The sequence below is a fragment of the Gallinula chloropus genome (genome assembly GCF_964237585.1).
Source record: "Gallinula chloropus genome assembly, chromosome: 3".
Classification (NCBI taxonomy): Eukaryota; Metazoa; Chordata; class Aves; order Gruiformes; family Rallidae; genus Gallinula; species Gallinula chloropus.
In genome coordinates, this window is record NC_140087.1 from 27,493,400 (window position 1) to 27,520,903 (window position 27,504).

General features: G+C 44.6%; 1 protein-coding gene across 1 annotated transcript in view; it reads right to left on the minus strand.

Annotated features, from left to right (window-relative positions):
• TAGAP (T cell activation RhoGTPase activating protein) overlaps positions 1-27,504 on the minus strand; it is a gene marked incomplete at both ends in the record, with an annotated part of 51,704 nt that overhangs the window by 3,967 nt on the left and 20,233 nt on the right. Inside the window, 5 exons of the mRNA XM_084261864.1 lie at positions 576-748; positions 1,893-1,959; positions 2,550-2,603; positions 2,713-2,797; positions 3,237-3,278. Of these exons, the coding sequence (XP_084117990.1) occupies positions 576-748; positions 1,893-1,959; positions 2,550-2,603; positions 2,713-2,797; positions 3,237-3,278 (421 nt within the window). The remainder of the gene's footprint in view (positions 1-575; positions 749-1,892; positions 1,960-2,549; positions 2,604-2,712; positions 2,798-3,236; positions 3,279-27,504) is intronic.

The following is a 27,504-nucleotide window of genomic DNA, read 5'->3' on the forward strand; positions in this document are numbered from 1 at the left end:
CTCCCTCCTTTTGAACTGGTGATCCCACTAACTTCAGCAGAGTCATCCCTGCTTCCTTCCAGAAGGAAACAAAAGATGGCTTAATGCTTGGGTCATACCCCCTCCTTCCCAAGCCAGGCAAATTTTGCTTAGAAGACACAAAAGCATGTCTATTGGAAAAGCCTACACAGTGGGACAACCATCACAAGACGGTTTTTATCTAGAAGATAACATTTAGGTACTTGACAGTCCATAGCTGAACACTTTTTTCAGGGAAATGTAGAAATCTTTGGAAGTTTATGCCACTGGAAGATTCGCATAAATGACTTCTGTAGCATCACAGAAGTTTACACTAAGGAGCAGATCTTTCTCCTATTACTGGGCCTGGGTTGTCTCTACTCAAAGTTACTTTCAATGCAAGTTTTGTAGGCTGGACAAAACCCACAAACCTGACCCTTTATATAAGTGGGATAGACCCTGGGCTTATCGAAAGTGTGTGTGGAGGGGAAACACCAAAACCATGCATCTCCTGGGTGCTGCAGCACAAGTACTGGGGAAGCCAGAGGTGTAAAGACTGAATTGCAAGGCTTGCTTACCTGGACTGGCTGGGGCAGTGTGTCATCTTCCCCACAGATAATTGCCAGAGGCTGGCCAAACAGAGCAATTTTGGCCCCTGAGTCTAGCTGCCCTGAGGAATTCCCATTGGTAGAGCTTCGTCTCAGGGTGAATGACTGCGACAGCACCTTCTTTCTTTTCTTTGTTCCATCTGCTGCAAGCAAAAGCAAAGCAAAAAATCAATTTTTAAAGAAACCCAACCCAAGGAACAGAGCACGCCATGCGGCCGTTGGTCTTTGGGCAGTGCGGGATGTATCTTGAAATGGCACAAACTGAGTAGAGGGAAACTGAAAGACAACAAGAGGTTGCTAAGGAAACAACTGCCTAAACCGTAAAACCGTGACTGCCCCTGCAAGGACACCACCTTTCCTGTTTTGGGGGGTTATTTTTACATTCTAGTCACTGTTAAAGAGTGGGAACATCCAAGGCATAGAAATTACAGCGTTTATAGAGATTTTTGATACCGCATCAGTTTCTGTGAGAAGGCAGATATCTCAGGCAGCTGGCAACGATAACAATTTTCACTACATGATCTGACTGCACCCCAGCCTTAGAGCAAGAAAGGAACTAGGGGCTCCTGCTTTCCAGCCTCTTCCCTGGGCTGAAATGGAAACATGCAAACATACAGCTCCAGCTCTGTCAGCTTCGGAGCCAGCTCTAATGATAGTGGTCCTGACAGAGCTACTGCTTACCCCCCCAGCCAGCCAGTGGAAGGTGATGCTTGCTCCAGAGGATGGGAGCATCCCAGTAGGGTCTACTTGGCTTCAGAGTCAGAAATCTCTTAGTATGCAATTTGCATTTGCATCTTAAAGCGGAGGGCATGCTAGGAATTTGGAGACGATGGTTGTATTGGGATGAGGTGTGGCACTTTTTTATCCTTCAGGAACAGCGAGAGAAGGATCTTTTTGCTCCTTTCTAAAGGAGTTGCCTTCTACAAATTTTCTATAAAGGACTTGCCTTCTACTGCTCTGCCACGCAACCGCTGGTAGCGGTACTTGCTTGTAGTGCCACACCTCAATGGTGATGCTCAAGTGAGAAAGGAGCACATTTATGTCCCATCACTGCCAGGGAACAAGGATACAAGATCTCTCACTCTCAGCACTGTCACCTCTGACACTCAGTGCAAGGGAAAGAGGTCATTTGTAAGCGAGTGGCAGTACAAGGGTTAAGCCATGGGGCTGAGGTCTGTGGATTGCTCTCAGGGAGGTGAAACGGGCAGTTTCGGGTGGTTTTGCAGAAGTCTCAGATTGCAAGCATTATATAAGAAGGCAGTTCCTCAGTTTGTTTTTAAAACTCACCAGTTGAGTGGCAAAGTCCGTCTTCAGTATCTGCTGGGACCAGCGGGGGGCATTTCTTGGCATTAGCCTGCAAGAAGCATGTTGGAGTTAGAGCTGCCGCCAGCGGCATGGGCCACCCACGAGTTGTTGCAGCTCTTCAGAATCTGTGGGAGGTTCTGGGGAATACCCAGAGCAAACCCAACACTTGCTGCAGAGGTGCCTCAGCCTACGAGTGACACTGCCTCGCTGCCCAGTAGAGGGGTTTGTGGTAAACCCTGCAGCTGGACACCTCAGACCTGCCCGGCAGGTCACAACCCCATGCTCTTTCAGGCTGCTCTTTTGATCCAGAGAAGCCACAGCTGCACACAGCCTGCCCTTCTGTGTCTTCCCCTGGCACTGTAGATTTCCTCCCAATCTTCTCTGGAGAGCCTTCATGGCTTCAGAGCTTGACAGATTACAAGCAAATCTCCCCGGGAGCCCAGGGAATGCACTGGCTGCTCACAGCGATGCCCAGCTGCTTCTGCATGGTGCTGCACAGGGTTGCCTTCAAAGGGCTCTGCCCGCTTGAGGGCAATGGTAGGAAGCGGGCAGCTCTCAACAGGGGCCACCCCCACTTCGCTAGGATATCTCACATCGGTACCCAAAAAGGATCGGGGGGAAAACATAGTGGCTGCTTACCTCCAACTGGCACTCAATCAGGCTCTCCATGTTCCCAGCATTTAGTGTCTTTGACTAGGCAAGAAAACAAAGACACTATGTGAGTAACTGAGTGCTATGGTTTAGAAATCAGAGCTTTTCAAAATCACTCTGTTGCCAGAGCTGAAACAATAAAGACACTCACGATATTACAGCTGCTTAACACTTTCATGAGGAGTTTGATCGGGGGAGCTCTGGACACTCTAGTTTCCTTCGGTCCTTTTGCTTGCCTGTTTGTTGAACAGGGAACAGACAGATGAAGAGCTTTGTAAAACAGCACCCTTGTCTCTTTCCCAGGCAAGCCATGGTCTAGCATTTTTAAGTATGTTCCTGAACCAGTAAGGTATCCCGCACGCGCCAGTCATAAAGCCTGTCTCTGGAAGGCACTCAGCCCTGCTGCTCTTTCTGCCTCTTGGTTTAAACAGTAAAAAAGCAGCTTTCCATTTTTAACCCATGCAAAAAATGAGCAAGTGGTGGCAGCTGCATGAGTTTGCTGTTAATCTGCAAACACAAGGCTAAGCAGCTCGTTCAGCTCTGGCCACGACCTACGCTTAGCACTGAGAACACCTCTCCCCTGTCTATATTTCTGTACATCTCCGTACAGCTGCACCTGGAGCCCTCCACCGACTCCAACTGCGATACCACAGACTATATCCTGGGAGTACTTACCCAAGGAGCGAGTCCAGCCAGAGCTCCTTCACCTCCCGCGAGCTGCAGAGGAAAGGAGAAACAGCATCACTCCCCACTGCTACTAATCCTTTGGGTGGAGGCAAGCGACTAAACAGTTCTACCCCACGTGTGCTGCCTTATATACACAGAAGGGGTAGGTGGAAATTCACAGACAGGAAGAAGCATCATGGGGGAGGACTGAGACGCTAAGAAATTTCTGGCTTCCTCTTTCCTTTTATAGGAGATACTTTTTTTTCCTTAAAGAAAAAAAAAAAGCAAGCAGCAGCCCTTGCAGCTGTTATGGATGGAAAAGATGAGTCGCTTGCCAGGTAAAGGTTCCATCTAGCATCATCAGCGTCAGGTGGGATGCGCAGAGGGCACTGTGCAATGTGGGCAGCTTCTCCTTACCGTGTAAGGGCAGTGTCCTTTGCTCAGAGACCTTAGATTTTGCATTTTAAAGACGCACCACCAGATTAAGTTACAGTAAGAATAGTTAAAAGGTGGGGGAGTGGAATAGCCCAGATTCAGGGAAATGTTTTTATAAAACTAATGGTAACAGTTACTGTCTACAAACAGATGTAGACACACACTTTGCTGGTGCCAACTAGTTTTTGAGAAGCTAAGCACTGGACTTCTATAGAAGTGGTGTTATGTAATAATTTAATGTATGACAATATGTAATAATAAGTCTTGATTAAAATGTGGCTTAGTGAGAGTTATGTAATAGTAAATAAATCATTATTCAACTGAGGAGTTAAACAAATCCAGGAAAAATCTGCATCTGTCCTACCTGCACAGCTTCAGGGTCTGTTGCTAACTCCCCCCGACCGGGGGAACATAAGGACAACAATACTCACTGTATCAGCCCATTATGAAAATTCATCAACATTTGACATTAAATGCATGATATTAGTTCTACTGATTCATCAACAGAGGCAAATTACAACCCAGTATTCTGGGTACCAGTCTTTTGATCTATGGAAAGAGAGGCCAAGGGAGTCAAAAGTCTGGGAACACTTCACAGGTTCAGATGGAAAACGTGCTTGTACAACTGCAGTTTCTCTGCTGCTTCCCCCATGGATGGTCTGTTTCACGTTTTCAGGGGCCGAGGCTGTGTCATAGCACAGCTCCTGGCAGATGCACCTTATGCCTGCATCTGTTGCTGATGTCATTCTGAAAGCCGTTCTTTGCTTAACCACATCAGCGTCCCCTGCAGTACTGACCCCAGGTTATCGTGCAAAAGGGACAAGTGGTTTCAACTTCTGTTTGGCAGAAATCCAAGCTGCAAAATTCAGTTTTGGTTAGACAGAGATGCGTTCTAGGGGGGAGGGAGACCTGCTCTGCTTTTGCAGGGGGGAGATGCTGCAGATGACCTTTCAAGTCCTCCTGAGGCCCATCTTTTCCATACTCCTATAGACACACCGGTCTGTAGACTTATTTAGGGCTGAAATTTTAAAGAATCTCAACTGATTACTCTGCAGCCTCGTGCATTCACCACTGATCTTTCACTCACCACTGTAACTGATTTTTGTTAATTAGCTGTCCCATGACATTTGTCATTTCACTACCAAGTTCCAGGGGCCGATGCACCTTCTTGCAGAAATACTGTTATTCTGCATTGCATTCACCTGATAATTTCTTCTGAGGTTCCCCGGGAGCTGCGGCAACCCTGCTGAAAGTGCCAGCAGGCTTTCTGAGATGAGAGGCACCTATTTCGGGGCAGACCTTTTAAATGTGTGCCTAAAACTATCTGGCTGCTAAGTATCTCAGGGCTTAGGGAACCTATGCAGTTCAGTTCTGCTGTGGCCTGACTTCCAGCACTGTAGGTAGATGTATTTCTGAGCTCAGTCTATTGCACAATTAAGACACAGGGTTTGATCTGGAAAACGTGCGACTCGTGAAGAAAATGTGAGTTTAATGGTGGGTGATGAGCCAGGCCAGAAGCTTGGATTACAAATAAGGCACATTCTTTTTTTGTATAGGTCTTTCACGGTGTGTATCAAACCCACTTAATTCATTGTAAAATTATTTTAAAGCAGCTTGTTTCATTACAAACACACCCCACCTGCATAGCATGCATCCTACAAAGCTATGGCTTGGTAGGGTAGTTGCACGGCCACATGGAACCAAGCTTGGCTGTAGTTGTGAAAATTGGTAAGCAAGTATATGCTGGCTTCTGCCAGGGTCAGAGGAGCTGCTGTGCCAGGTCAGTGAAGACAAGAGGACCAGCACAGCATAACCTGCCCTCACACCTACCAGCCAGAGCGGCTTCACACCTTCCTCTACCGATGTGTAAAGGGTAACAGAGATGGAGCCCTCAAAGCTGGTCTCCGTGCTGAACATTAACAGAAAAGGCCTGGCTCATGGGATGGTTACAAGCCAAAGTCCCTTACACGAACAGCTGCTTCTTTCCCTGAAGGGACTGGCTCCCTCTCTGCCACCCAACTCTGCTTTGCAGACTCAGAGTCTTTGTTATGGTCTGTCCCTCCATTTGGTACAGCCCTGACCCCGTGGTGCGTTAGAGCGATGTGTTTGTCATACTACGGTAGAGCAGCCAACTGTGGTTAGATACAGGCCTCTTGGGGATGGGCTTGCTCCTCGAGGTGTGATGCATGCTCCTTATAGAAACCAGGACATCAGACGCTTCCCCCGGGGCCCAGGCAGCCCCTTTCCCCCTCCCAGGCCATGGCTGCTTTTGTGGTCCACTCCAAAGCTCTTTGAACAGCCGGTTTTTGGAGAGAGGGCTTATATAGCACTTGCTGCCAACACAGACCAAATGGTGATTTTCCCCTTTCTGTGACTTGCAGTCAAGCCAGGCCTTTTGCCCTCTTTTCTCCTCTCCTCTCCTCTCTCACACCGTGGCTCAGGTAAGGACCCTAGACTGTACAAAAGAAGGGGTAGCATCACTTGGGAGGAGAAAGGAATCAGAAGCTGATAGTAAACAAAAGAACTAATCTGCTGTGGCTGGAAAGCGTTTATTTTCTTCTCTCCTTATCAAACCACAAGTGGGAAAATCCCAGCCACAGCTCACTTTTGTTTATTTCTACTACTTTCACAAATGTTTGCCATGATGGTTCTTAGAAACAAGGTATTGTGTGAACGAATCCTGAAACCTGCTTTCACCCTGTTGTCACACAAGCTGCGGGGACGCAGCAGGAGCGTAGCTGTGACAAGCGTACAGCAGGATGCCCCTGGAGCGGTGACTCTTTCAAGCCCATATAAAGCAGAAAGAGCCTTCATCAGTGCCTCTCTGTGTGGAAAAGGGGTTGTATTCCAGTTTTGTCTTCACTGGCACAACTGTAGTCTCCCCGGGGGACAATAGGAACATTTACCAAAATAAGGAAAGCGATTATGCTAAAGTCAGAGAGCTGGGTGGGGTTTCATGAAAGCTCTTCCTATCTATCCACAGACTCAAACAGGGTGACACGTGGGTTGCTCAGAATTGGTGGCACTCCTGCACATCTTCTAAAGGCAGCTCTAATTTCCTACTGCTCTCCATAGCGTCTCGCAGGCTGCATGGGCACGGTTTGGAGGAAAAGAGGGTGGCACGTATTTTGATCAGACCATTCCTGACCTCCTACCTGCAACAGGTTGGAATAAGATACACCAAGGCAACTGGTGCTGAACTCCTGCAATTTTAGTAAGGTGGGACCTGGGCTCACACTGACCCTACCTTTGGAAAGCAAAACCCACTGTGAGCTTTTACCAGCCCTGTTCATCTGATTTCTGATCTTAATCAGATCCCAAGGTTAGATTGCAATGTGGGTTAGATTGCACCACCCTTCAGCACACACTGGGTGCATACGAAATAGTTACAAACCGAAACTAATACCATAAATACAGGCCAAGGTGTATTCTGTGCCCTTCCATTTGCTTTGCAGGATGGTTTGTGTATTCCTTCAAGGGTGATCCCCCCAAGACTAAGTTGACAGCTCTAAAGCTTTTTACTTGTCATCAGGTGACTGGTTCCAATGGGAGGGGTTTTATCTGCAGAAAGGGGTGCATAGAGGCCATTTTTCCAAAGGGTTTGTGCTGTTGTTCAGCTCTGTATGAATTCACCTGTTGTATCTCAGCGAAGCTGAGAATCCCTTGTTCACTGGGCTCCCCAAGATTAGCCAGCACCACAGCATCAGGGAATTGAAACTGCCCATCATTTCTGACCAAGCAGATGCAGATCCAAACCTTTGCTCACTTAGAATAAACAACAAGATAATAGAGAACACATGTAATAAAGTCTGAATTCTATTCTTTTCAAGATTTCTGGTTGAAAGTGCTCAAAAAGTAGTGAAAAGTGAGATGCTACTCACTTTGTTTTGTTACTCCAGCATGTTTCTCTCTCAGTTTGCTTTTTGTTGTCCATTGCAAATCAGAAACTGAGATGATGCTTCTCTGCCAAGTTGGTTTTCTCTCAGGGACAGATTATATTTTTTAATTAATCCAGAGACATGTGAGCCTTGATTTTGCTTTTCAGGATTTATACAAATGTTTTCTTTTCACTTTTGGTTGATGTATTTCTCCTGCTTCTGCACCTTATGTTTTGTTTTGTTTTGAATTTCAACATCAAAACAATCTCAGATCTCAAAATGAGAATCAGTGGAAACCAGATATAACCTGGATTTCACACTGAATTCTAACTTGCACGTGATTTTCAGGCCTAAGTCATGGTCTGCAGACTGTCAATTACCCAGGAGCCAGTCCAGAATAAGACCAAGAAAACTTGGTCTGAGTGTAATTTTGGGTTTCGTTCTGTATGTCCCCCATGTAATTTTGGGTTTCGTTCTGTATGTCCCTCATGTAATTTGGGGTTTCATTCTGTACATACCCTATTAAAACTAGAAAAGAAAGCCAGGCTCAGGAGCGGCAAGAACTTACAACTCCCTTGGCAGAGTGTGAGCTGTGAACACATCTGTCACCTTAGGCACCCAGGAGGAGCAAACGGTCGAAGTTGGAAATTCCCCATCATTTGCCTCTGGTTGGCCTCTCCCAAGCCCCAGTCCTATGACAGGGATATCCCCAAACTCTTCATCATACTGCTGCCATTGTCATTTTGTCATTCCCATGTTGTACTGAGGTAACAGGTATAGCTGATGGTCACCAGGTCCTCATCACCCCTAAATTAGCCATGAATGAGAACATTTATGACCAGGCACCTGGACTCCATCATCCTGGCAAAAACATTACCAGGCAAAGCAAATCTTTGCAAGCACAACTCTGCTGGCTGCAGTTAAACTCCCCTGAGCGCATCTGACCTTGTATATTTGGGAGACTAACTCGCTGCTGTGCCCTTTGTCCTTGTGCATGCACATCCACACACAGCAAAATAAAATGTTCTTCTGCAAAGTTTTGGCCACCCATCAAAATCAAGATGATAAATTCAAAACAAACATCTCCATATTAGCTGGTGATTGCCATATTGTTGCTACTAGCAACAGCTGCCGTGCTAGTGTTTTATATAAACACTCCTCTCTTGTATCCCTGTCCCGTGTTCAAGCAGGACTACCTTATGAGGATTTCAGAAAGCTAATGCTTCTTGTGGCATGAGCTCTGCCTCCTGCTGCAGGCCACCACAAGGTCTCTGGGCAAACAGGGCTGTTGTGGCTGCCACTGAGGGGACACACAGCTGCCATAGGGCAGGGCATGCCAGCCTTGAGCACCAGCGTGGACAAATGGGGGGGCAGTGAGGACTGCCCCTGTTCCAGGAGGGGCAGCCACATCCTCACCTCCACGCTTGCAAAAGCATGGTGACTCTTTCAGGCTGGGAATAAGACAGGCATTCCCAACTCCCAGAGCGAGCAGGACCTGGGATCGCCTGCTAGCAAGAGTGGGATGGGAGGAAGAAATAATGCTTTTGTGATTGAGTTCAGCTATATCACCTAGTTCCCAGAGATGGCTCAGCTTGGAGGCCAGGCTGTTTTGTTCAGGCCTGTGTTCCTGAAAAGTCGGCCATTAATAGCTGCTGCTGCCATGCAGACCAGGTGCTGTTGCAGCTGAGTTTGCTTATTCCGTGTGCGTGTGCCTGCTCCGAACCTTGGTGATTGCAGAGAGATGACAATTAGCAGTATGTAGAGAAGGTACCTGCATACCACCATGTCCATTTCCCCATTCAGCGGTGGCTGAGGCTTGAACAGAAGATTTTTGTTCTCCCTTTCCACTTCCTTTTAAAGTTTTGTTTGTGCTTTGAGCTTTACCTTTTTCTTCCATTTATCAGACGAGTGTGTTTGGGATTTTTTTTCTCTGAAAACAGTCGCTGTGTGTGGTCTCACAGTCATGAACTGCCTTATTTAGTATTAGCAACGCAGTTTGCAAGAGGAGGATGTATCTTTAACCAGGACAACTCATATAGGTGCAAAATCCTTCCTTAGGTCTGGAAAGAAATGCCTGTCTTCAACCTAAGGACAAGTTGAGAAGAAATGCTCTAAATTTTATTAGATGCATTGACTAGTTACATGATTACTTCTTGAGGCAAGGTAGGTACCCCAGAAGTACCTCAAGAAGGGGCTTTTTTTAAGAGAGATCAAGTCCTCTTACCTTTAGGCACCAGAAGACATAAAAACACTAAGCCAAAAGATGTACAAGTCCAGCAACTACATTTGTGTGAACCAATGACCACATTGCTACAGAGTCTTAATATTGCTTGTGCAACACTGTGAACCAATTCTGTCCTTGTCTAACTTCATTGAACTTAATATTCAGAGGGTAAAAGTGAACACTTGTTATCCTGTCAGTTATGCCAAACCTAAGATGCTGGTACGTTTGTGACAGGGTCCTGCTTCCGTTTGGTAGGTAACATGGCAAACTGTCTATTCTTACTGCATTATCCAAAGATCCCCAGAGTGTGTGTCTTTCAAAAAGTACCCCCCTGGAATTACTATAGCTCTAAATTAGTCACCTCCAATGCTATACTCAGCAAAAATGTTTGCTAAAGTCAGGGACTGAAACACAACTATCGCTGTAATTGACTCCTGTCTGTGCTATTTTAGGAGAGCCAGATGTGTTAGGAGTTTGAGAGGCCTGTGTTATGTCCCATTGGTTGTCCCCCCTCCCTGCACATTTCTGCTTGCTTTCAGAACCAAGCATTCCCACAGCTTTCTGTTGGACGAGAGCGTGCTGCAGCGTAAACCTGTCAGAACTGTGAGACTGACATGCATAAACAATGCAGATAATATTCCTGTACTGACCTTAAAGGAAAAATCCCAACAAACAGCACAAGCACGGAAAAAGTTGTTATTTTAGCAATTGAACAGGCTTAGTCATCAAACTGAGAACACTCAGTAATCCCCCTATTAGGGAATTTTCACACAACCAAAAGCAGCAATGGCATCTTTGTGTTGGGGTTTTGAGGGTGAACTCCAAGCGATGCTTTGTTCTGCTCTTCAATTTTCCACATATCATCTGAAAGGTAGCTTGCCTTCTTCCTCCCTTGGTTTCTCATGAATAACATGCTAGAAAGGAAAGATCACCACACTCTCTAAGATGCTTTGGTATCTTTTAGTGAAAAGTGATACGTACAGGAGAACCCCATAAAAAGCTTGGCAGCTGTTGCCTCTTTTGTCTCCTATGTGCCACGTAGCAGAGAGAAGACCTTAATTTTAGCCTTAGTGCCAAAGTTTTGGCAAATGAAGAAATTTTAAATGCATCATCTGTGAGTACAATGTTATTTTCTGGGTGTTATTTGTGTCCCCCAAGGTCTTTGCTGTTCTACTTACCACACCAAAATGTGACAGGCACCTTCTGGCTAGATCACATGGTCACTGATTTTAGGCACACAGCTTATTTTCCAGAGGAAATAGGACAATGTCACCATGAAGTAGCCATTCAGTATGGTAACTGAACCAACCACTTCATCTAGATTCTGTAATAAAAATATTTCTGAGCGCAAGGTCCTCTCCCTTTGTCTTACATCTGGGAAGAAATCTGACATGGGGACACCAGCACAGTCACAGCAAAAACCATGCTTTAAACATCAGGCAGACAGTGGAATATGGTGTCAGACAATGTCTATATGGTCTTTGAGGAGCTAATTCCTTCAAACGGAGTTTGGAAGGGCGACATGGCACTGGCGTCATTGCAATCGATCACTGCGTACCTTCCAACTCTTAAGGGGGCTAAGACCTTAGAAAAGAGGGTTTAATTCTGCATGGGGTTGAGTGACTTCAGTGGGTGCTCCTCAGAAATCCCCAGCCCACAGCTATGCCCTTTAAGACAGTTTGTAACTAACTTCTCATATGCAATATTCTTTATCCTCTAATTTTTACTTTCCTATGCTAAATTCTTTATCTTTAGCTATGCAGAACTTTTACCATTTAATTTGATTTAGTCCTTTGTATGCTTTTAATCTTGGGCTCCTAGTCTCGCACTTTTTTCCAAGGCTTTTTTACAAATCTACCACCCCTAGAAACTTTTAGTCTCTACGTTAATTTTAGTCATAGCGTTCAAGTGAACAACTCTTCCCCAAGCCAGTGAACTTCCTACAAACATTTTGGATATTAGTGGGTGGTGATTTTTTTTTTCCTCTGAGAAAAAGTCATTAAATAGTCTTGGGTGGCTAATCAGCATGGGCATCGCTCTGTCACTGTGCCCACAGCTCTGGGCTAGCTGTGGTGGGTCTGATGGAAATAGAACCTAATCATGGTGGAGATCAAGGTCTTTGCGAACAGGTGGGTCAGGGCAAAAAGGACACAAGTCTGCAGGAAACGTTCACCCGCTTGGTTCTGCTGTTCCCACAATAGCTTACTCAGATTTTCAGATAAAGCTTTGGTGACTGCATTCAGGTTTTGAGCTACAGAGATGAGGAAACGGAGGGGGTTCTCCGGTTTCAGTCAAGATAGGGTTAATTTCTTCATAGTCGTTGGTGTGGGGCTGTGTTTTGTATTTGTACTGAAAACAGTGTTGATGATCTAGAGATGGTTTTGGTATTGTTGAACAGTGCTTAAACACTCAAGGCCTTTTCTGCTTCTCACTCCACCTCACCAGTGAAGTTAAGGGGGGGATGCAGCTGGGGCAGCTGACCCCAACTGACCAAAGGGATATCCCATACCAAATGATGTCATGCTCAGTATATAAGGGGCTAGGGAAAGAGGAAGGAGGGAGGGATGTTTGGAATGATGGTTCTTGTCTTCCCAAGTAACTGTTATTGTGATGGAGCCCTGTTTTCCTGGAGATGACTGAACACCTGCCCACCCATGGGGAATGGTGATGGAATTCCTTGTCTTGCCTTGCTTGTATATGCAGCTTTTGCTTTACTTATTAAACTGTCTTTCTCTTTATCATGAGTTTTCTTACTTTTACTCTTCTGAGTCTCTCTCCTATCCTGCTGCATGGGAGCAAGTTACCAGCTGCAGGGAACTGAGTTGCCAGCTGGGGCTAAATGACAACAGGGTGGAAGGCAGTTAGATGGACAGCTCACTGATGCCTGTGCCAAGGTGTGCATCTGTCATGAAATACATGTCTGAAGGGCTGTCAGAATATACAATAACTTCTTGTATATTCAACCTACAAGAAGTCTTGAAGGTAAGAGGTAGCTGTCAATTTTCATAAATTTCTTCTGAAAAAACACCAAGATGGTGACTGGAGGGATGTGTGTATGGAGATAAACTTCTCGCTCTCTATTCTAACAAGCCAGAGAACATATCTTTCCACCAGTGTGACACCATCTGTGTGAACACAGAGATGTTCAGAGTGTGTCAAAACACTTGATTCAGTCCATCAAATTTCAGCAAAGAGCTGAATAAAAATTAATGGCCTTTTGGGATCATGTATCACTTCAGAGTTTGAAATTCCCCTCTTCCATTTTCAGTACACTGGGATACCTGGCCAAGACACAAAGGGCTATTTAAACCCCAAAGACTACTTATTTTTAATGGTCGGGGAAGAATCCAGTAACAAATGGGAACAATATATTCTCTTTGGTCAACAAGTCATTTTCACTCAGCTCACCTTAGAGAATTTTGGCTGGGGTTTGGCCACTGTTCTAGGTAAGTAAAAGAATTTTAATGAAACTAAGGGGAAAAAAATGCCACTGGTTTCCAGTTTAGTTTCTAAATGCTGAAATATGTTGTACTGGTTGTAAAAAAAAAAATCCAACTTTCATCAACTTACAGTAGTTGCTTAATTTCTTACACAGAGGTAATCCTCTAAAAGGAAATTTGGGTCTGCCACTGTGGTTGTTTTGCTCTCTTCCTTCTCTCTTTTTTTCTTTATTACCACTTAGCAGATCCTAGTTTTGGTTCCTCAAAATGCACTTTTTGTTGGTTCTCTTTTTCTCAATGTGTAAGACACCACAACTTGTTCACATCTGAAAGTTTTGCAGAATGAATTTTCCCGCCAAAAAACTGGCTTCCCTCACGCGGTCCGTGTGGCTGTTTCCGTGTCCATGTCGGTATAACTGAAAAGGGCCTGGGTCCTGCAGCCTGGCGCTCCATTCACCTCAGGAATCAAATGCCACCATTCTGATTTAGGACATGTTCAAAATTAACTTTAAATGGGGATAAGTAACCACAAGAATGGGAAAAAAAAAAAATCCATGTTTTTGGTATCAGATTGTGCCTTTACAAGAGAACACCTATAAAATCCTGCTGCCATGAAATATTCTATGACTTTCAGTAAAAAATCCTGTCCTCACCAGGGAATTTCCATTACAAACCACTGACTTTTTCACAATGACACATATATGGGGGGCTCTACTTTACACAGTTATGGTACCACGCTAGTCTCTGTTACTTAGAAGAGAAGAGGGGATGGAAACAGCACTTGCCTATTTGTGGGATTTTAGCTCCTTTTGCCGTGACTTCTCCATGTTGGCAGGAAGAGGTTGGAGCCGCCTTTGGCGGCTGTGGGCAACCGTGTGATGGGGAGTTACCACTGAGGTCTCTGGTGAGGAAGTGGAGTCAAGGATCAGATCCTCAAATACACTTAGGGCCCTGTTGCCTTTTTAATCACCTATCCACCCTGATTTTAAATAGGACTTGGGAACTTAACTGGCTTGGCAAACTTTGGAGAAGATCAGTGTCAGGGAGAGGGCAGGCAGGTTCTGGCCATGTGAGCTGTAACTCCTTTCAGTTTCCTCTCCTTCATGGCTGCTGTTTGCTGAGCATGGCTGAGATAAAACTAACCTGTGCTTGACCAGTGCTTCTCATTGAGATCTTTTTATTTTCAGTACCAGTGAAAACGAGGTACAGGGAGTCTACATGATGCATTCCCCAAGTCATTTCTACAGAAAACAGATGGTAAAAGCATGACCTGGACCACATCTGATAATTACAGAAGGTGGATTTAATCTCAGGGTGCTTGTCTGGAATACCCAGCCTAGGGACACAGAGAGAAAAGGGCTGGGGATTGGGATCTAGGTTCTGATTTGAATTGTCACAGAAATATTGCACAGGAGTGCTGGAAAGCTAGAATTCAGAGACAAGTTGCTCCAAATGGTGCTTGAATCCACTTTTAGTCAGTGTCTCACCACAAAAAAAATTAGTATGATCCACCACCAGCCAAAATCTTATGAATGAAAAGATTTTGTTGTGTCCCCAGTGGAACCTTTCTCTGAATGAACTCTGCCTTTGACTACTTTATTGGGCCACAGCACAATGTTTCCTTCATTGTAAGCGGGCACTGGATCACCGAGGTCCTTCATCAGTATCTACAGGACTTTGACATGTTAAGACTGTGTATGGGCAGAAGCTATTCCTTCTCCACACACTAGGTCCATGAAAAGTGATAGGCATGACTACAGGAAAATGAGGAAGGTACCATTTTCTTTAATAAGTAGAATTATAATGCACAGTGTAAAATACAAATTCTGCTAAGCTCTTGTGGGAATTCAGGAGGTGTTCAGATCTGCCAAAAAACATGCAACGATACCAAAGGTGTAGAGAAAACCAAGAAACCATCCTATTGTATCAGCTGGTTATGGATAACAGCACTTGCATGTGTCAAATTTGGTTCATACTAGAGGCTCCCTGGTCATTACCAGGCCTCACCCCTTTAATGCTGGCTTACCTGATTGCTATTAATCAGCTGTCCTACAGGAGAGTCTGTGTACACTCACACTTCTCTCAACACGTCAGGGAACGGGTACACTTCAACTTAAGAGCAGCTAGTAACAAAATTTCCCCCCTCTCTGGCAGTGTCCAAGCACAGGTTGGATGGAGCTTTAGGCAACCTGGTCTAGTGGTCGGTGTCCCGGCCCATGGCAGGTGGGTTGGAACTAGATGGTCTTTAAAGTTCCAGCACAAACCATTCTGTGATCCCATGTACCCACCTGTAGCCCTCTTTAGAAGGGGGGGGGGGGGGGGTAAAAATGATTTAAGGAAGAATCGATTGTAATCCCTGGTTTCACTATGTAGAAATCTTCCAAGATGTCATCTGAGGGACCAACAAACTTTCTAAGAGTCCTTACTCTTCAGCATGATACAAATACCTTCACATTATTTTCTTAAAGTCTATTAGGCTTTTGAGGAGGTAGAAAGGACCAAACATTGTCAAAGACCTTCTCAAACTTGGGTTGCCTTGGGAACACATGGTTGGTCTGTCCAAACAACAACTAAACACAGGAACGCTTAAGGCCAAGTTCTCATCAGTATCAACCCAGCAACAGCAGCAGCTGCTGTGCTGAGAACGTATGACAGTTGTCAAAACGGCTGCAACAGAGATGGGAGATGGGCAATGGTTTAGTCATTTGAACAGCTTCCACCTGTACTGTGGTGGGCTGGATCCATGAGAAGGAGAAGCCGCAGCTAACAGATGCTGAGTGAGGAGAAGGCTGAATCCTCAGATGCAAATAAGCATTCTTATCTTTGAGATAGCACCCTTCACTTGGTGCAAGCCACCATGACTTGGTGTTTGTTTTTTTTTTGACTCAGAACTTACAATGACAACATGTTCAAGTCCATCGTTTGCTTATGGCCAGGGGATTTAGATGACATCTTCAGGGAGACAAACACATGAAGCAATTATTGGCAGAGAGAGAGAATTAACACCTGCTCAGATATGGTGGTCTTCTCTTTTTCTGTTATTTTCTCTTTTTATGTCATTGGCTGATGATGAGTTGGTGTAAGAAATGCAGATAGTTGTGAAAGTATATGATATGCAGAAGTTGGGTAGACAAAGAGTGCTCAGTAAGGAACAAGAAGCTCAGTAAGGAGTAAAAGGGAGAGAAAGAGTTTCCTGAAAGGTATCTGTAGGCTGTCTTTATTAATTCTCAGTGTTTCTTTTTCTTTTTTTCTCTTCTGTTTGTGGACACTTTTATCACAAACAGAAGAAGAATGAGAATCTGTTACTTTGGTGGGAATGCTATCCAGTTTTGGCCACCTCCCTGGATTTGGCTTAATCTAGTTTAAGTCATAGAATCACAGAATCACAAGGTTGGAAAAGACCTTTAAGATCATTGAGTCCAACCATTCCCATCCTATGCTAAACCATATCCCTAAGTACCTGACCTACCCTTTTTTTTAACACATCCAGGGATCAACATCCTCCCTGGGCAGCCTGTTCCAGGCCCTGACAACTCTTTCAGTTAAGAATTTCTTCCTAACATCTCACCTGAACCTGCCCTGGCACAGCTTCTTGCCATTTCCCCTTGTCCTATCTCCTGTCACCTGGCTGAACAGACCATCACCCACCTCTCTATAACCTCCTTTCAGGTAGTTGTAGGTAGTGGTAAGGTCTCCCCTCAGCCTCCTTTTCTCCAGACTAAACACCCCCAGCTCCCTCAGCTGCTCCTCATAGGATTTGCCCTCCAGCCCCTTCACCAGCCTGGTTGCCCTTCTCTGGACTCGCTCAAGGACCTCAATGTCCTTCTTATGGTGGGGAGCCCAGAACTGGACACAGTACTCGAAGTGTGCCCTCAGCAATACCAAGTACAGAGGCACAATCACCTCCCTAGACCTACTGGCCATACTATTTTTGATACCAGCCAAGATGCCATTGGTTTTCCTGGCCACAAAGGCTGAAAGTCATCCCTTCTCTTCCTTTCAGATTTATAAACATAGCTAATTCTCCTTGCCAGGGGCTTGGGAGCCTCGGCTTTCAAACTCATGATCACAAAAAACAAAACCTGAAGTGAAAGGATGCATTTGCCTGCACAACAAAGCAATAAAGGTGTCTCTGGCATCCCTCTAATAAAGACCTGGGAAATTACTTTGAAGAAATATAGTGGTCTTGATTGCCAAGTCAAACTGTGAAGTGCCTGGTAAGTGTCCACAGTATGGTTTTATGGGCAAACCTATGATAGCTGCCTTGTCTCTGTGAACCCTCAAAATGTCTCTGCTCATATGACTACATAGATTTTTTTTTCAGAAGATCCCTGTCTCATTTTGGATTTGAAGTGAATGTGTAAGGAAGGAGTGGGCTTAAGATACATCTAAATAATATTTGTGTCTGGTTTAGTTCAAAAAGTGTTACTACATCTCATTGAAACCCACGTGATGTTTTCTAGCACATTTTTATTTCTGCACTGAGATACGCAGCTATCACGTGGTTTTTGGTGATCATGGTTCCCCTTCCCACTGTTTAGTTTCTCTTCTCTTTGGCTCATCCAGACTGAGAGGTTTTTCCTGGAAAAGGATTCCTCACTAGACATGTTTCCCTCCTGATTTCCTGGAATATGTTTTGCAAGAGGGGCAGGCAGAAGGGCCGTTACTTCTGCAGTTTATGGAGATGTTTTTCTTTGAGGCTCAACATTTCCATTAACAGGCACCATGGCGAAAGATGTTGCAATTAAAATCTACCCACTGAATTTAACTTTCATTTTACTGGTTTGCAATGTAAGACAGGAAAGTGGCCCAATATTGGTAGGTCTGTGACTGATGTTAAGTCCAGCCTGATTTTCCCACTGCTGTTTCAGTGCAGCTCTTTAATCTTCCCTCTCAGTTTCTTGTGAAGTACCTCGGGAGACTGGGGTTTTGGGCAATCTGAATGAAATATTCTTCTGAAAATTTTAAAGACCCTGAAACTTTTCATGGGATGGGTAAAGTGGTTTTCACCCAGCTCTTCATCCCGTATCTAAACAGATCAGGAATTCTTCACAGAAGAGGGGCCGAGGAGGCCAGGGAGGTTTGGGTTTGAATGTCAGCCACCAAGAGCTAGCAAGCCTAAATCCCACCACGCTTTGGCTCTGAGCAGAGTCTGCAGGTTTCACCTGGAGCACTGTTGGTGCTGCATGTGCCTGTGCCAGCCCACTCCAATCCCAGCATGAAGGACCACAGCTGCTACATGGGAAATCCACATGACTGGCCCTTTCCCCTTTCACTTTCCATTCTTACTTCTGCTGAATGTAAGGCTGGTGTTTGTCTGGAGTCTCTCCACACGAATATAAAGTCTGCTGGGCCTGCTGCATGGGGATTGTTCTTTAAACTGATCATGGCAATGTCCAAGAGAGGTGACCAGGGCTTTTCCAAAATACTATGCTCTCCCCTACCAGCTCTGGCAGAGTCTGTGCAAGGTTGGTAACAGGATCTGACATAGCATCACTTGCCCCTATCTTATACCATGGGGACTTTCTGTCAGTGAAAACAGTTTTGCCATCAAGCCACAGCTAATTTTTACTTGGGCTCATCTCTGACAGCCACAGAGAGTTTCAGAGACTCAGTATGCTGCTGGCTAACGGGTAGGTGAAAGCCTGAGGTACCTCTTACCCCTGATCTCCTGGTGCTTTGAGGAGGAAGATGCCTCATTTCCCTCACCTACTCTGATGCAAATGGGGAGTGGAGGCAATGGGGAATCATCTCCCTGATCATACAGAAAGGGAGGTTGGAGGCCAGGACCAGGGCCATGTCTCAGTGATGCCTGAAATTCCTGTCCAAAAAGGATATCTCCATTGCTCTTAGGTCTTTCTTTCTAAGAAGAGGCTGTCACAGCCCCCAGAAATACACAGATTGCAATGGACAAAGGAGATGAGATGGAAGAAAGGCACTGATGTGCATCTCATTTACTCACCCGGGTTCCCTTCAGCAGCATTGGTCTGTCCCACTCTCAGACATCCCTTATGACAAAAGAAACCTGGGATTCCCAAATCTAGTTTGTAATAGCTGCTTCAGGCTCCCATCATGCCACCGCAGATGCTCTAAGCGGGGTTCTCCCATGCTTTGTCCAGGGTATGGTGAGAGCAAAATGCTTCTAGGCCTGGACAGCAGTCGGGTTTATGCCTCCAGTTTGACCAAGAAGAAGGCAGAAAGGCAACAAAAGGAATGAGAGCACCAGCAGATCTGGAGTGGTGATTGCATGTCAGCAAGGGGCTCCTGCGAAGGCTGCATAATAGCGGTGCCAGTGAGAGGCGTTCCAGCCCACTGTGCATTCAGAAAGCAATTGCTGGTTACATTTCTTCACACCCTTCTCAGAAACTGGCAGGTTCTGAGATGTTTCGCACTTTTGTTTGTATGCAGGAGGCTGATAAACTAGAAGTGGGGTCTGTTTTCTTGTGCTGAGCTAAGCAAGCAGTGAAAAAACAGTCCCCTGATCAAGTGTAATAATTTTTAGCCTTGCAGTAGTCTACACTGGAGTTAGAAAGGTAAAAGTTTGACTGCTCTCACCTCACAGAGACTGGGGGCCTTTGCCCATTTCCCTCTTTAACCCTGCTAAAGGACTTAGGAGAACAAGGGTTTAAGGATAGGTAACAGAACAAAATGGGGAAGATAACTTCCTGCAAGGGCTGTGGCAGCTAACCTGCTGAGTAACTGTCTGAAAGGCACATCAGAGAGATTTTTCTCTGAAAAGCTGGTTCATGTGACCAGTGGCATCATGTGATCCGTGGCAGCGGGCCGGTGTCCTGCCTCAGTACCGAGGGGCTTGTTGAGCAAGCATGAAAGTTTTCAACAACTCGGACATGCCCGGTTTCTTTTAAATGAGCTCTTTATTTTGCTGTCAGTCAGGTGACTTAGCTTGGCTGCTGTTATTCTTCTGAAAGCAGCTACGTGCCTTTTGCTGTTTGAGAAATTTCTTTATTTCTGTGACCAGAATTCTCCGTTTGCTGGGACATGGCAGTCATCATTGCTGCACTGGCTCTTCGCCCAGGGCTGAGGTGACCATCGTTTGTGTCATCCTCAGAGCAGCTGACTGGCTATTTAGTGACTACAAACTACAATATCTGATAATGTCAGAGGTAGGTTTTCAGATTATCTGTTAAAACAGAGAAAAAGCCTGAAGTTGTCACATTCATGCTTCGTCAGTTAGCATTCAGCCAACCCAAACTGAGGCAAAATCTCTTATCTTGGATCCCTGAGAAACTGTTATTTGTCAACACCACCTTTGGGTGATGTCAAGCTATTTTTTTTACATTTTTCACTGTGGGGGTTTAACCTTTCACACATGGCTCCAAGACTTTGCAGACCTTCAGAAACCAAAACACACAAAACCCCCTGTATCCCTCAGCCCAAATACGAGTAACTCTTCTGTGACACACCACTGGCACTCATGCTGGTTGCATTTTAAATGTGCTGAACACCATTTCCATTTATCAGTCTGAGTCACTGGGGCACTTTCTTTGTCTTGTCATATTCCTGCTGTACCTCACCTTACCCTTGGATGACAGCCTCAGTTGGTTGCACCTCAGCCACCCTCCCAGGGCTATCAGATGACACTGGGTACACAGGCACTGTAACAAAAACCCTCCCAGCTACTGCTCTGAGCTCATGGTGGCAAAGCAGGATTCTGCATTTGGAGCAGGTGGCCATATTTCACTAAAAAAGCTATTTTAATTACACCTAGTCATTCCAAATTGAACAAGAAAACTTGAATTTGGGGGACACTGGCCTAAACAGAGCTACCTAGATATTACCATCTTTGTCTCCTTGTAAAAGTGCATTGTGTAAAGAAAAGACAACAGGGTCCATCCAATAAATGTACTTGTATGCAGACACACAGACATCCATATACGCAGACAGGCAGCGTTTGTGTGTCTACACAATTCTGCCATTTCTACTTGGAAGAAAAATATTGACACCCAGGATAGGTTTCCAGACTGGATTTATAATTCACACCCTAAAAATTCTGAGACATACTGTGCCCATTTAAGGGGACTACCTTGACCTTTCTCCATGCTGATTGTGTTGAGGGTATAGAGAGGCAAAACTCCAAAGAACATATTCAAAAAACATGAAGGCTTCTGCAGTGTGGCACGATCCTGTGGTTCTCTGAACATCCAAGTGTAGTCCCCTTACCTTTTATTTAAAACATACTTGAGGATGGGGAACTCCAAAAATCTGGGTGGCAGAAGCACTCAACAAGAACACATACTTTGTGAATGAGGCTAGTGTTTGTATTAGCTCTTACCAGCATTCTTCTACTTACTAATTTTAGAAACAATTTGGGGAATAAATTTTTTTTTTGTGCTATTGTGAATCTTCTGCTTCCAGTTGAAATTGAAACCAAGATCTGTGAAGACACCATGGTGGGAAGCCCCTGCAGGTGACCACAACTAACGTCTGTATCCAAATACTGATCAGTTCATGGAAGACTTGAACACAGCTGAATATTCAGCTTGAGCCATCTCACTGGGGAAAAAAGTGTGCATAAAACATAGGAAGGTAGGAATTAGCAAGGCGAATTAGGCTGCAAGCCACCTAATCCAGGTTTCCATCTCTAATGGCAAATGATCCTACTTGCTTCAGAAGTAGTCGCAAGCCTCATGCCTTTAGAAGAAGCTTTTTGTTCCAAGCCACTAGTTTATTCATGATGAAAGAACATAGGAAAAGGCTGGCTTAGATTTTTACTTCATCAGAAACTGCCTGCCTAAACCAAGTAGGAATACTGGTAATGATTTCGGTTGTACCAGTACATCAGCTTCTGTCCCCTTGGGCAGAGCACAGTGTTCAAAGGAACGATTGCTGGTAGGGACGCAGACCCCCAAAATGGAATCAATTAACAAATATTTGTCTAATCCTTGCAAACTGCGACACATATGCTGCCCTTCTGCATTAAGTCTTTGTCAGCAGGACTCTGAGCTTGCTGTCCCTGAAGGCAGAAGAGCTCTCTTGCTAGCGCCTCTGCTTTTCACATCACTCAGTCCTCTCAGTCATATCCAGAGTGGCCCTTTGGTTGGTCTCTGTAACGCAGCATGCATTCATGTTAAAGAACAACTAACAAAGGGGATCATTACATTGCTTTAGTCTTTTCATGCACCATAAGGAAAAAAAATCATTGAATGGCCTTGTAGTCAAGATTCTAGTTTGAAATACTCAGGTTTTTTTCCCCTGGAAGGCTCCTTCAGATTATGCTTTTTTAATGCTGTGTGCTGCAAGAAGATAGATGAAAATGTACCTATTTTCTCCGTTGTCAGCTGAGTTCCCGCTCACGTTCTTCTGTCATCCAAGAAGAGGCCAAGAAAAGGAAGGACAGTATTTACAACTGCCAACAGCACTACCAGAAACCAAAAAAAAACCAAACCAAAATAACCAACCAACCAAAAACCCCTAAAAGAAACCACTCCAAAGAATCAGGAAAGACTGTTGCTCTTCCTTGTGCTCCTCATCAGACAAAAGCCCAAACCTGTACCATACTATTGCAAAAGTGACATTGCAAATCAATTTTAAGAATTCTGATAATAGGTATCATCTAGGGGAATTTCTGATGGGAAGTGTATCTAATATGATAACTGAAACTTTTTTAATTACCCCAAACAATGGAAATGAAAAACTACATCTGAACTGTGAGAAGAAATTAGACAGGAATACATTTAGATCTTTCTGTTCTTTTTCAGTCAGCTCTGTCTGATAAGTCACTTCTCAGCAGAACTGAATAGCATTGATGGGAAACACAAGATGTACCACATCCATTAGTAAGGCAAAAATTACAATTGAGGCTGAATCAGGAGGCGTAGCCTCTGTTATTTCCCAGACCTTCAGGCTGTTAAATTAAGTTCTTCCCTGAGTAATTTAAGAAGTACAAGCTTTATGAAGAAGCATTGAGTTGCCTGAATGTAGAAGGCAAGCAAAAAAGTCATCGAAGTGCGTTGGGCTAGCTGACTGTGTGCAGTGTGAATGCTTTGCCTGTGTGAAGAGAAAAGCCAAGGGGTGATTATGGTTTGAGACTACGGCAGAGATTCTTTCAGAAAAGCTGGTATTTTTCTCTTGCCCCAGGATTTTGAGCTTAGGCTGATAATTTTACCCAAGGGGAGGGTCTTTCTTAGAGCAAAAGCAAATCCTTTGGGCCCTGAAGCTCACTCAGAGTCCCTTCCTCCAGTGCTGCCAGGAAAAGGAAAATTAATCTGATTTGTGGTGCAGTTCCAAATATGTGGCACAGTTACCAGGATGGGACACAGAAGGAGGAAGTGATCATTTTTACAAGATGGTTGAGCCACACAGAGTTTAGATGTATGCATGCAAAGCAGCTGCAGGGAAAAAAACAACCCTAAAGCCCAACCAAAACCAAACATCGGATACATCATCATAGTTCATAACCCATTCTGTATCTGCCAGGGTTTAGAAAACATTTCCTTCTGTTGCTACAAAAGAGCCGTCTTGGTCCACTGGACAAATATTTTGCTAAGCATGGCTAGCCACCTCTATTTACATGCTAGATTGCAACATGTCCAGCTGTCACCTGCTCGGAGTGGCAGCACTCTCTGAAAAATGGCCTACACAGCCTACTCGACTCCTGATGCATTTTTGTGAGGATAAAGGGCTTAAGAATCACCGATCCCCACCCCAGAGTGTCTAGCCTCTTCCATTTTCCCCCAGCTGCAAAGTTTTAATAAAAAAAATGAAAAAAAAAAAATCTGGGACCCTGAACTGAGTGTTTTATCCAGAAAAGAGTCCAGAGGAACATTTATCATCTGTGAAGCAAATGAAATCTGTTTAAAGGCTGGACTAAGCTTTCTCTGTGCTGTGCACCTCCCTGTAGCTGTGCTAGCAGCTCCCCTCAGACTGAGTCTGTCCAAGGAGAAACCTGGCTTTCATATCGTCCTGAATTTCTACATTTCAGAGTTTCTTAAAACTAAGCAGAGCTTCTGGCCCTCTGACCGCTATTTGTGTGGAAGGATCTGCTTATTGGATACCATCTGAGCCACAGTCTGTATTAGTCTGGTCCGAATGGAGAAGTCCGGCTAGATGAGTGGACCCGGAGGAGGAAGAAAGCTGCCTGTGGCTGAACACCCACGTGCAGGAGCAGTGGATATGGGTCATTTCCTCAAGGTGAGAACAGGCTAGGAGTCACTCTCCTGAAGTGAAAGCTTGTGCCTTTCTAAATCGGGAAACATGGGAGGGCTGACTTGAAAGGCCGTGACAAGTGCTTGAGCACTAGATAAACAGTCAATTGATTGTTTCGATATGGAAAAGTTACTGTGTCAGTAAGTTATATATAGAGAGGCTGCATTTGGGGTCCGAGGGTGGGCATGCTTGACTGACTCTGATGTTGTTGATCTAGCCATTAGCATGATTATTATTAACCTTGCTTATTACAGAGCAGTGCCTGCGGCTCAACCAAATCAAGGCACCACGGGTGATACAGGGACCAGGTTTCTTCCTCAGCACAGCAGGTCCATGAGAGGAGAAGTTTATCAGTTTGAAGGGATCTGGTAATCCTTCTAAAACAAAAAACCCATGGCTGTTTTCCTGGGAAATATTTTTATAACCCGAACGGGCTAGCCTAGAGAGACTCTGCCATGAGAAGGCTCTTTGAAGTTGGGATGTGGGTGGATTTCCCTGGGGTGAGCATGGAGGAACTGACATGTGGGTTTGCAGAGTCTGGGTTAGGGAACGGGGTGCTGAGTGTGCTGCTCACCCCAGGCAGCTCCATGGGGAGCACCCATCCGGGTCAAAGTGGTAAATTTGCTGAGGAAAAATAGGTTAAGATTCATCTCTTTGCAAGATGAAGGGAAGACTGAAACTGTGTTGGAAATGACTTCTACGTCGTTAAAAGCTGAACTGAATATGAAATGCTTTCACTGAAAAAAGTAAGATTTTCTCAGCTGAAATCCAATTATTTGAAATGTGATTCAGACCCTTGCACTTCTTCCACTTTCAGCAAGAAAGTCCTCAGCAGCCTTTCAAAAATAGATTTTGAGCATCTCTTCTTAAGAAATCCAACTGTCTTCAATTTTTTTTCCCTCAAGCCAGCAGCAGAAAGACCTATTTGTTTTGTTTAGTGCTGGTCAGTAAAAGTGGCATCACAGGTTTGGCCATTTGACCTGTGGCTGGCTCTGCAGGGCTCTAAGCAGAGCACTGTTTTCACTTTCAGTCTTAGTTAAGTCATGTAGAAATCAAACTGTGAGAAATCCCCAAAGACGAAGCCCCGGCCACCGCACTACAGTTAGTCGAGTGCAGGATTTTCCCATTGACTGTTTATAACTGACTGGAGAGTTTCTTGGGTTTTTTTTTTTTGTTATTTTTCAAAAACACTTAAGGGGGGGGTTTCAGGGATTATTTTTAGAGATTGTATGAATGAGAGGTATAAGAAGTAAGAAAATGCATTCTACTTGGTATTTGTGAGAAATAAATATACCCATTCTCTGCTGATCCAGGACCACCATGGGGCCAACCTCACAACTGTAGGTAAGAGCAAAGAGTGGCTGGCTGTAATTCAATACAGTGTCTGGCTGTAATTCAACTCCAAACAAGGAGTTGTCTCTTTGGGTGCTCTGGGTGTGTATGGTCCCTTTTAGATGTTTATTCTTATCCCGTCTTGCAATTGGGCCCTTATTTTGGAATGAAGGGGTGAAAGTGGCACATCAGAGTCATGGTCTGAGCCAGGGGAATGGTCAAGAGTAACTTCTGCCCTCGGCCTCATGGAATTATGAGAACTACACTTGGATGAAGCAGAAGGAAATTCTGCTCAGGTGAGGACTGTGGGATGAGGGAATATCAAGTAGAAGAGATATGGTTTTCTTTTTTTTTTTTTTCTTTCCATAGGGAAACAGGCAACATGGGCACTTGTTCATCCACCATTCCAAGCCAGGAAAGAGTCCACAAAATCATCCAGTCTGGCTGCCCATCCATGCTGGATGGATGTCTTGGAGCGAACCCAGCCAGCAATGTGTGTCTGACTAAAATACTTCTGCTTTTAGTTAACACATACAACACCCCATCCCACCCCAAAGGTTCCTCCTTGCGACCTGGAGATCTCAGCAGAAATACTGCCATTTACCTTGGTGCTTTTCCCTGTGGTTCAAACATTCACGATTGCTTATTAACAGTGTGGTTATTTCCCTGGTTTATTTTTTTCCCAACTCATAGTCAGTTCTCTGAACACCTGTTTCTGCTACTTTCAAGAGCTCCTTGTGGCAGCTGTTTCCCCTGCATGAATGAACCCCCACTCATACCCCGAGTCATCTCATCTTCCTTTTAGTAATCTATCTGGGCTTATATCCTTCAGATTTTCTCAAGCCCTGCAGCAGTTTTTATGGGATCTTTCTGCAGTTTCACCAAGTTTCTAAACCCCTTACAAAATATAGACATCAGCACATCAAGAGCACTTCAGTTCCAGGCATTCAAACAGTTTTGTAAGGTAAAATTAATATAATTACTTTTCCAAATTGTTTTTTATAATGCCAGAGGTCACATCAAGCATTGTGTATATAAAAAGCTTCCCTACAAATGGTTGTCTTGCTAGCAAACAGCTGGAAGTCTCAAGGAAACCCAAACTCATACCCAGAGAGAATTTTGATAAATTTCCTGTATATGGATACACAGCGTAAAGATCAACTCAGAGGATACAAGTCATTTTGATCAATAGCATTTCTAAGAAGCAAAAAGCTTGCCTACAGTTGATACATAGTGAGAGCAGGGATAAGTCATCATCCTCGATGATCTTTTGCAGTCAGTCTGCATACAAGAGGCTTAGAGAAGCAATAGTTGTCAGTATTTATATTATTGGTATTGATTACACTGTTCAGCAAGAAGAAGATACAATAAGTTTGGCTAAAACTCCTCCTGCCCAGCAGTGGACAACTCAGCAGGACTTCATTTTGACAAAAATGAAGCAAATGGCATTTGCCTCTTACAGCTATAACCGATTTAAAATGAAATAGCACATCTACTGAAAGACAAGTGTCGACCAGGAAGCACCAGGGAGATACTGTATCCTCCAGTGGAAGCTACTCGCTTCTCACTGGGCATCTGAAATCTCAGTGACTGTGATTTCTTTCATATGCAAAACCAGCAGCATTACCTCAGGCTGTAGCTTTATGGGGCTTATTTCTGCTCCCAAGTCTCCTCTCATTAATCCACTGATACATGTGGAGCAGGGGAACCACTGTGACTGCATCCCAGCCCGTTTGTTCAATGCCTGAGTTTTCAAAGATGTAATGAGAGACTGTGCCTGCCACTTAGCTTCCCAGCAGTAA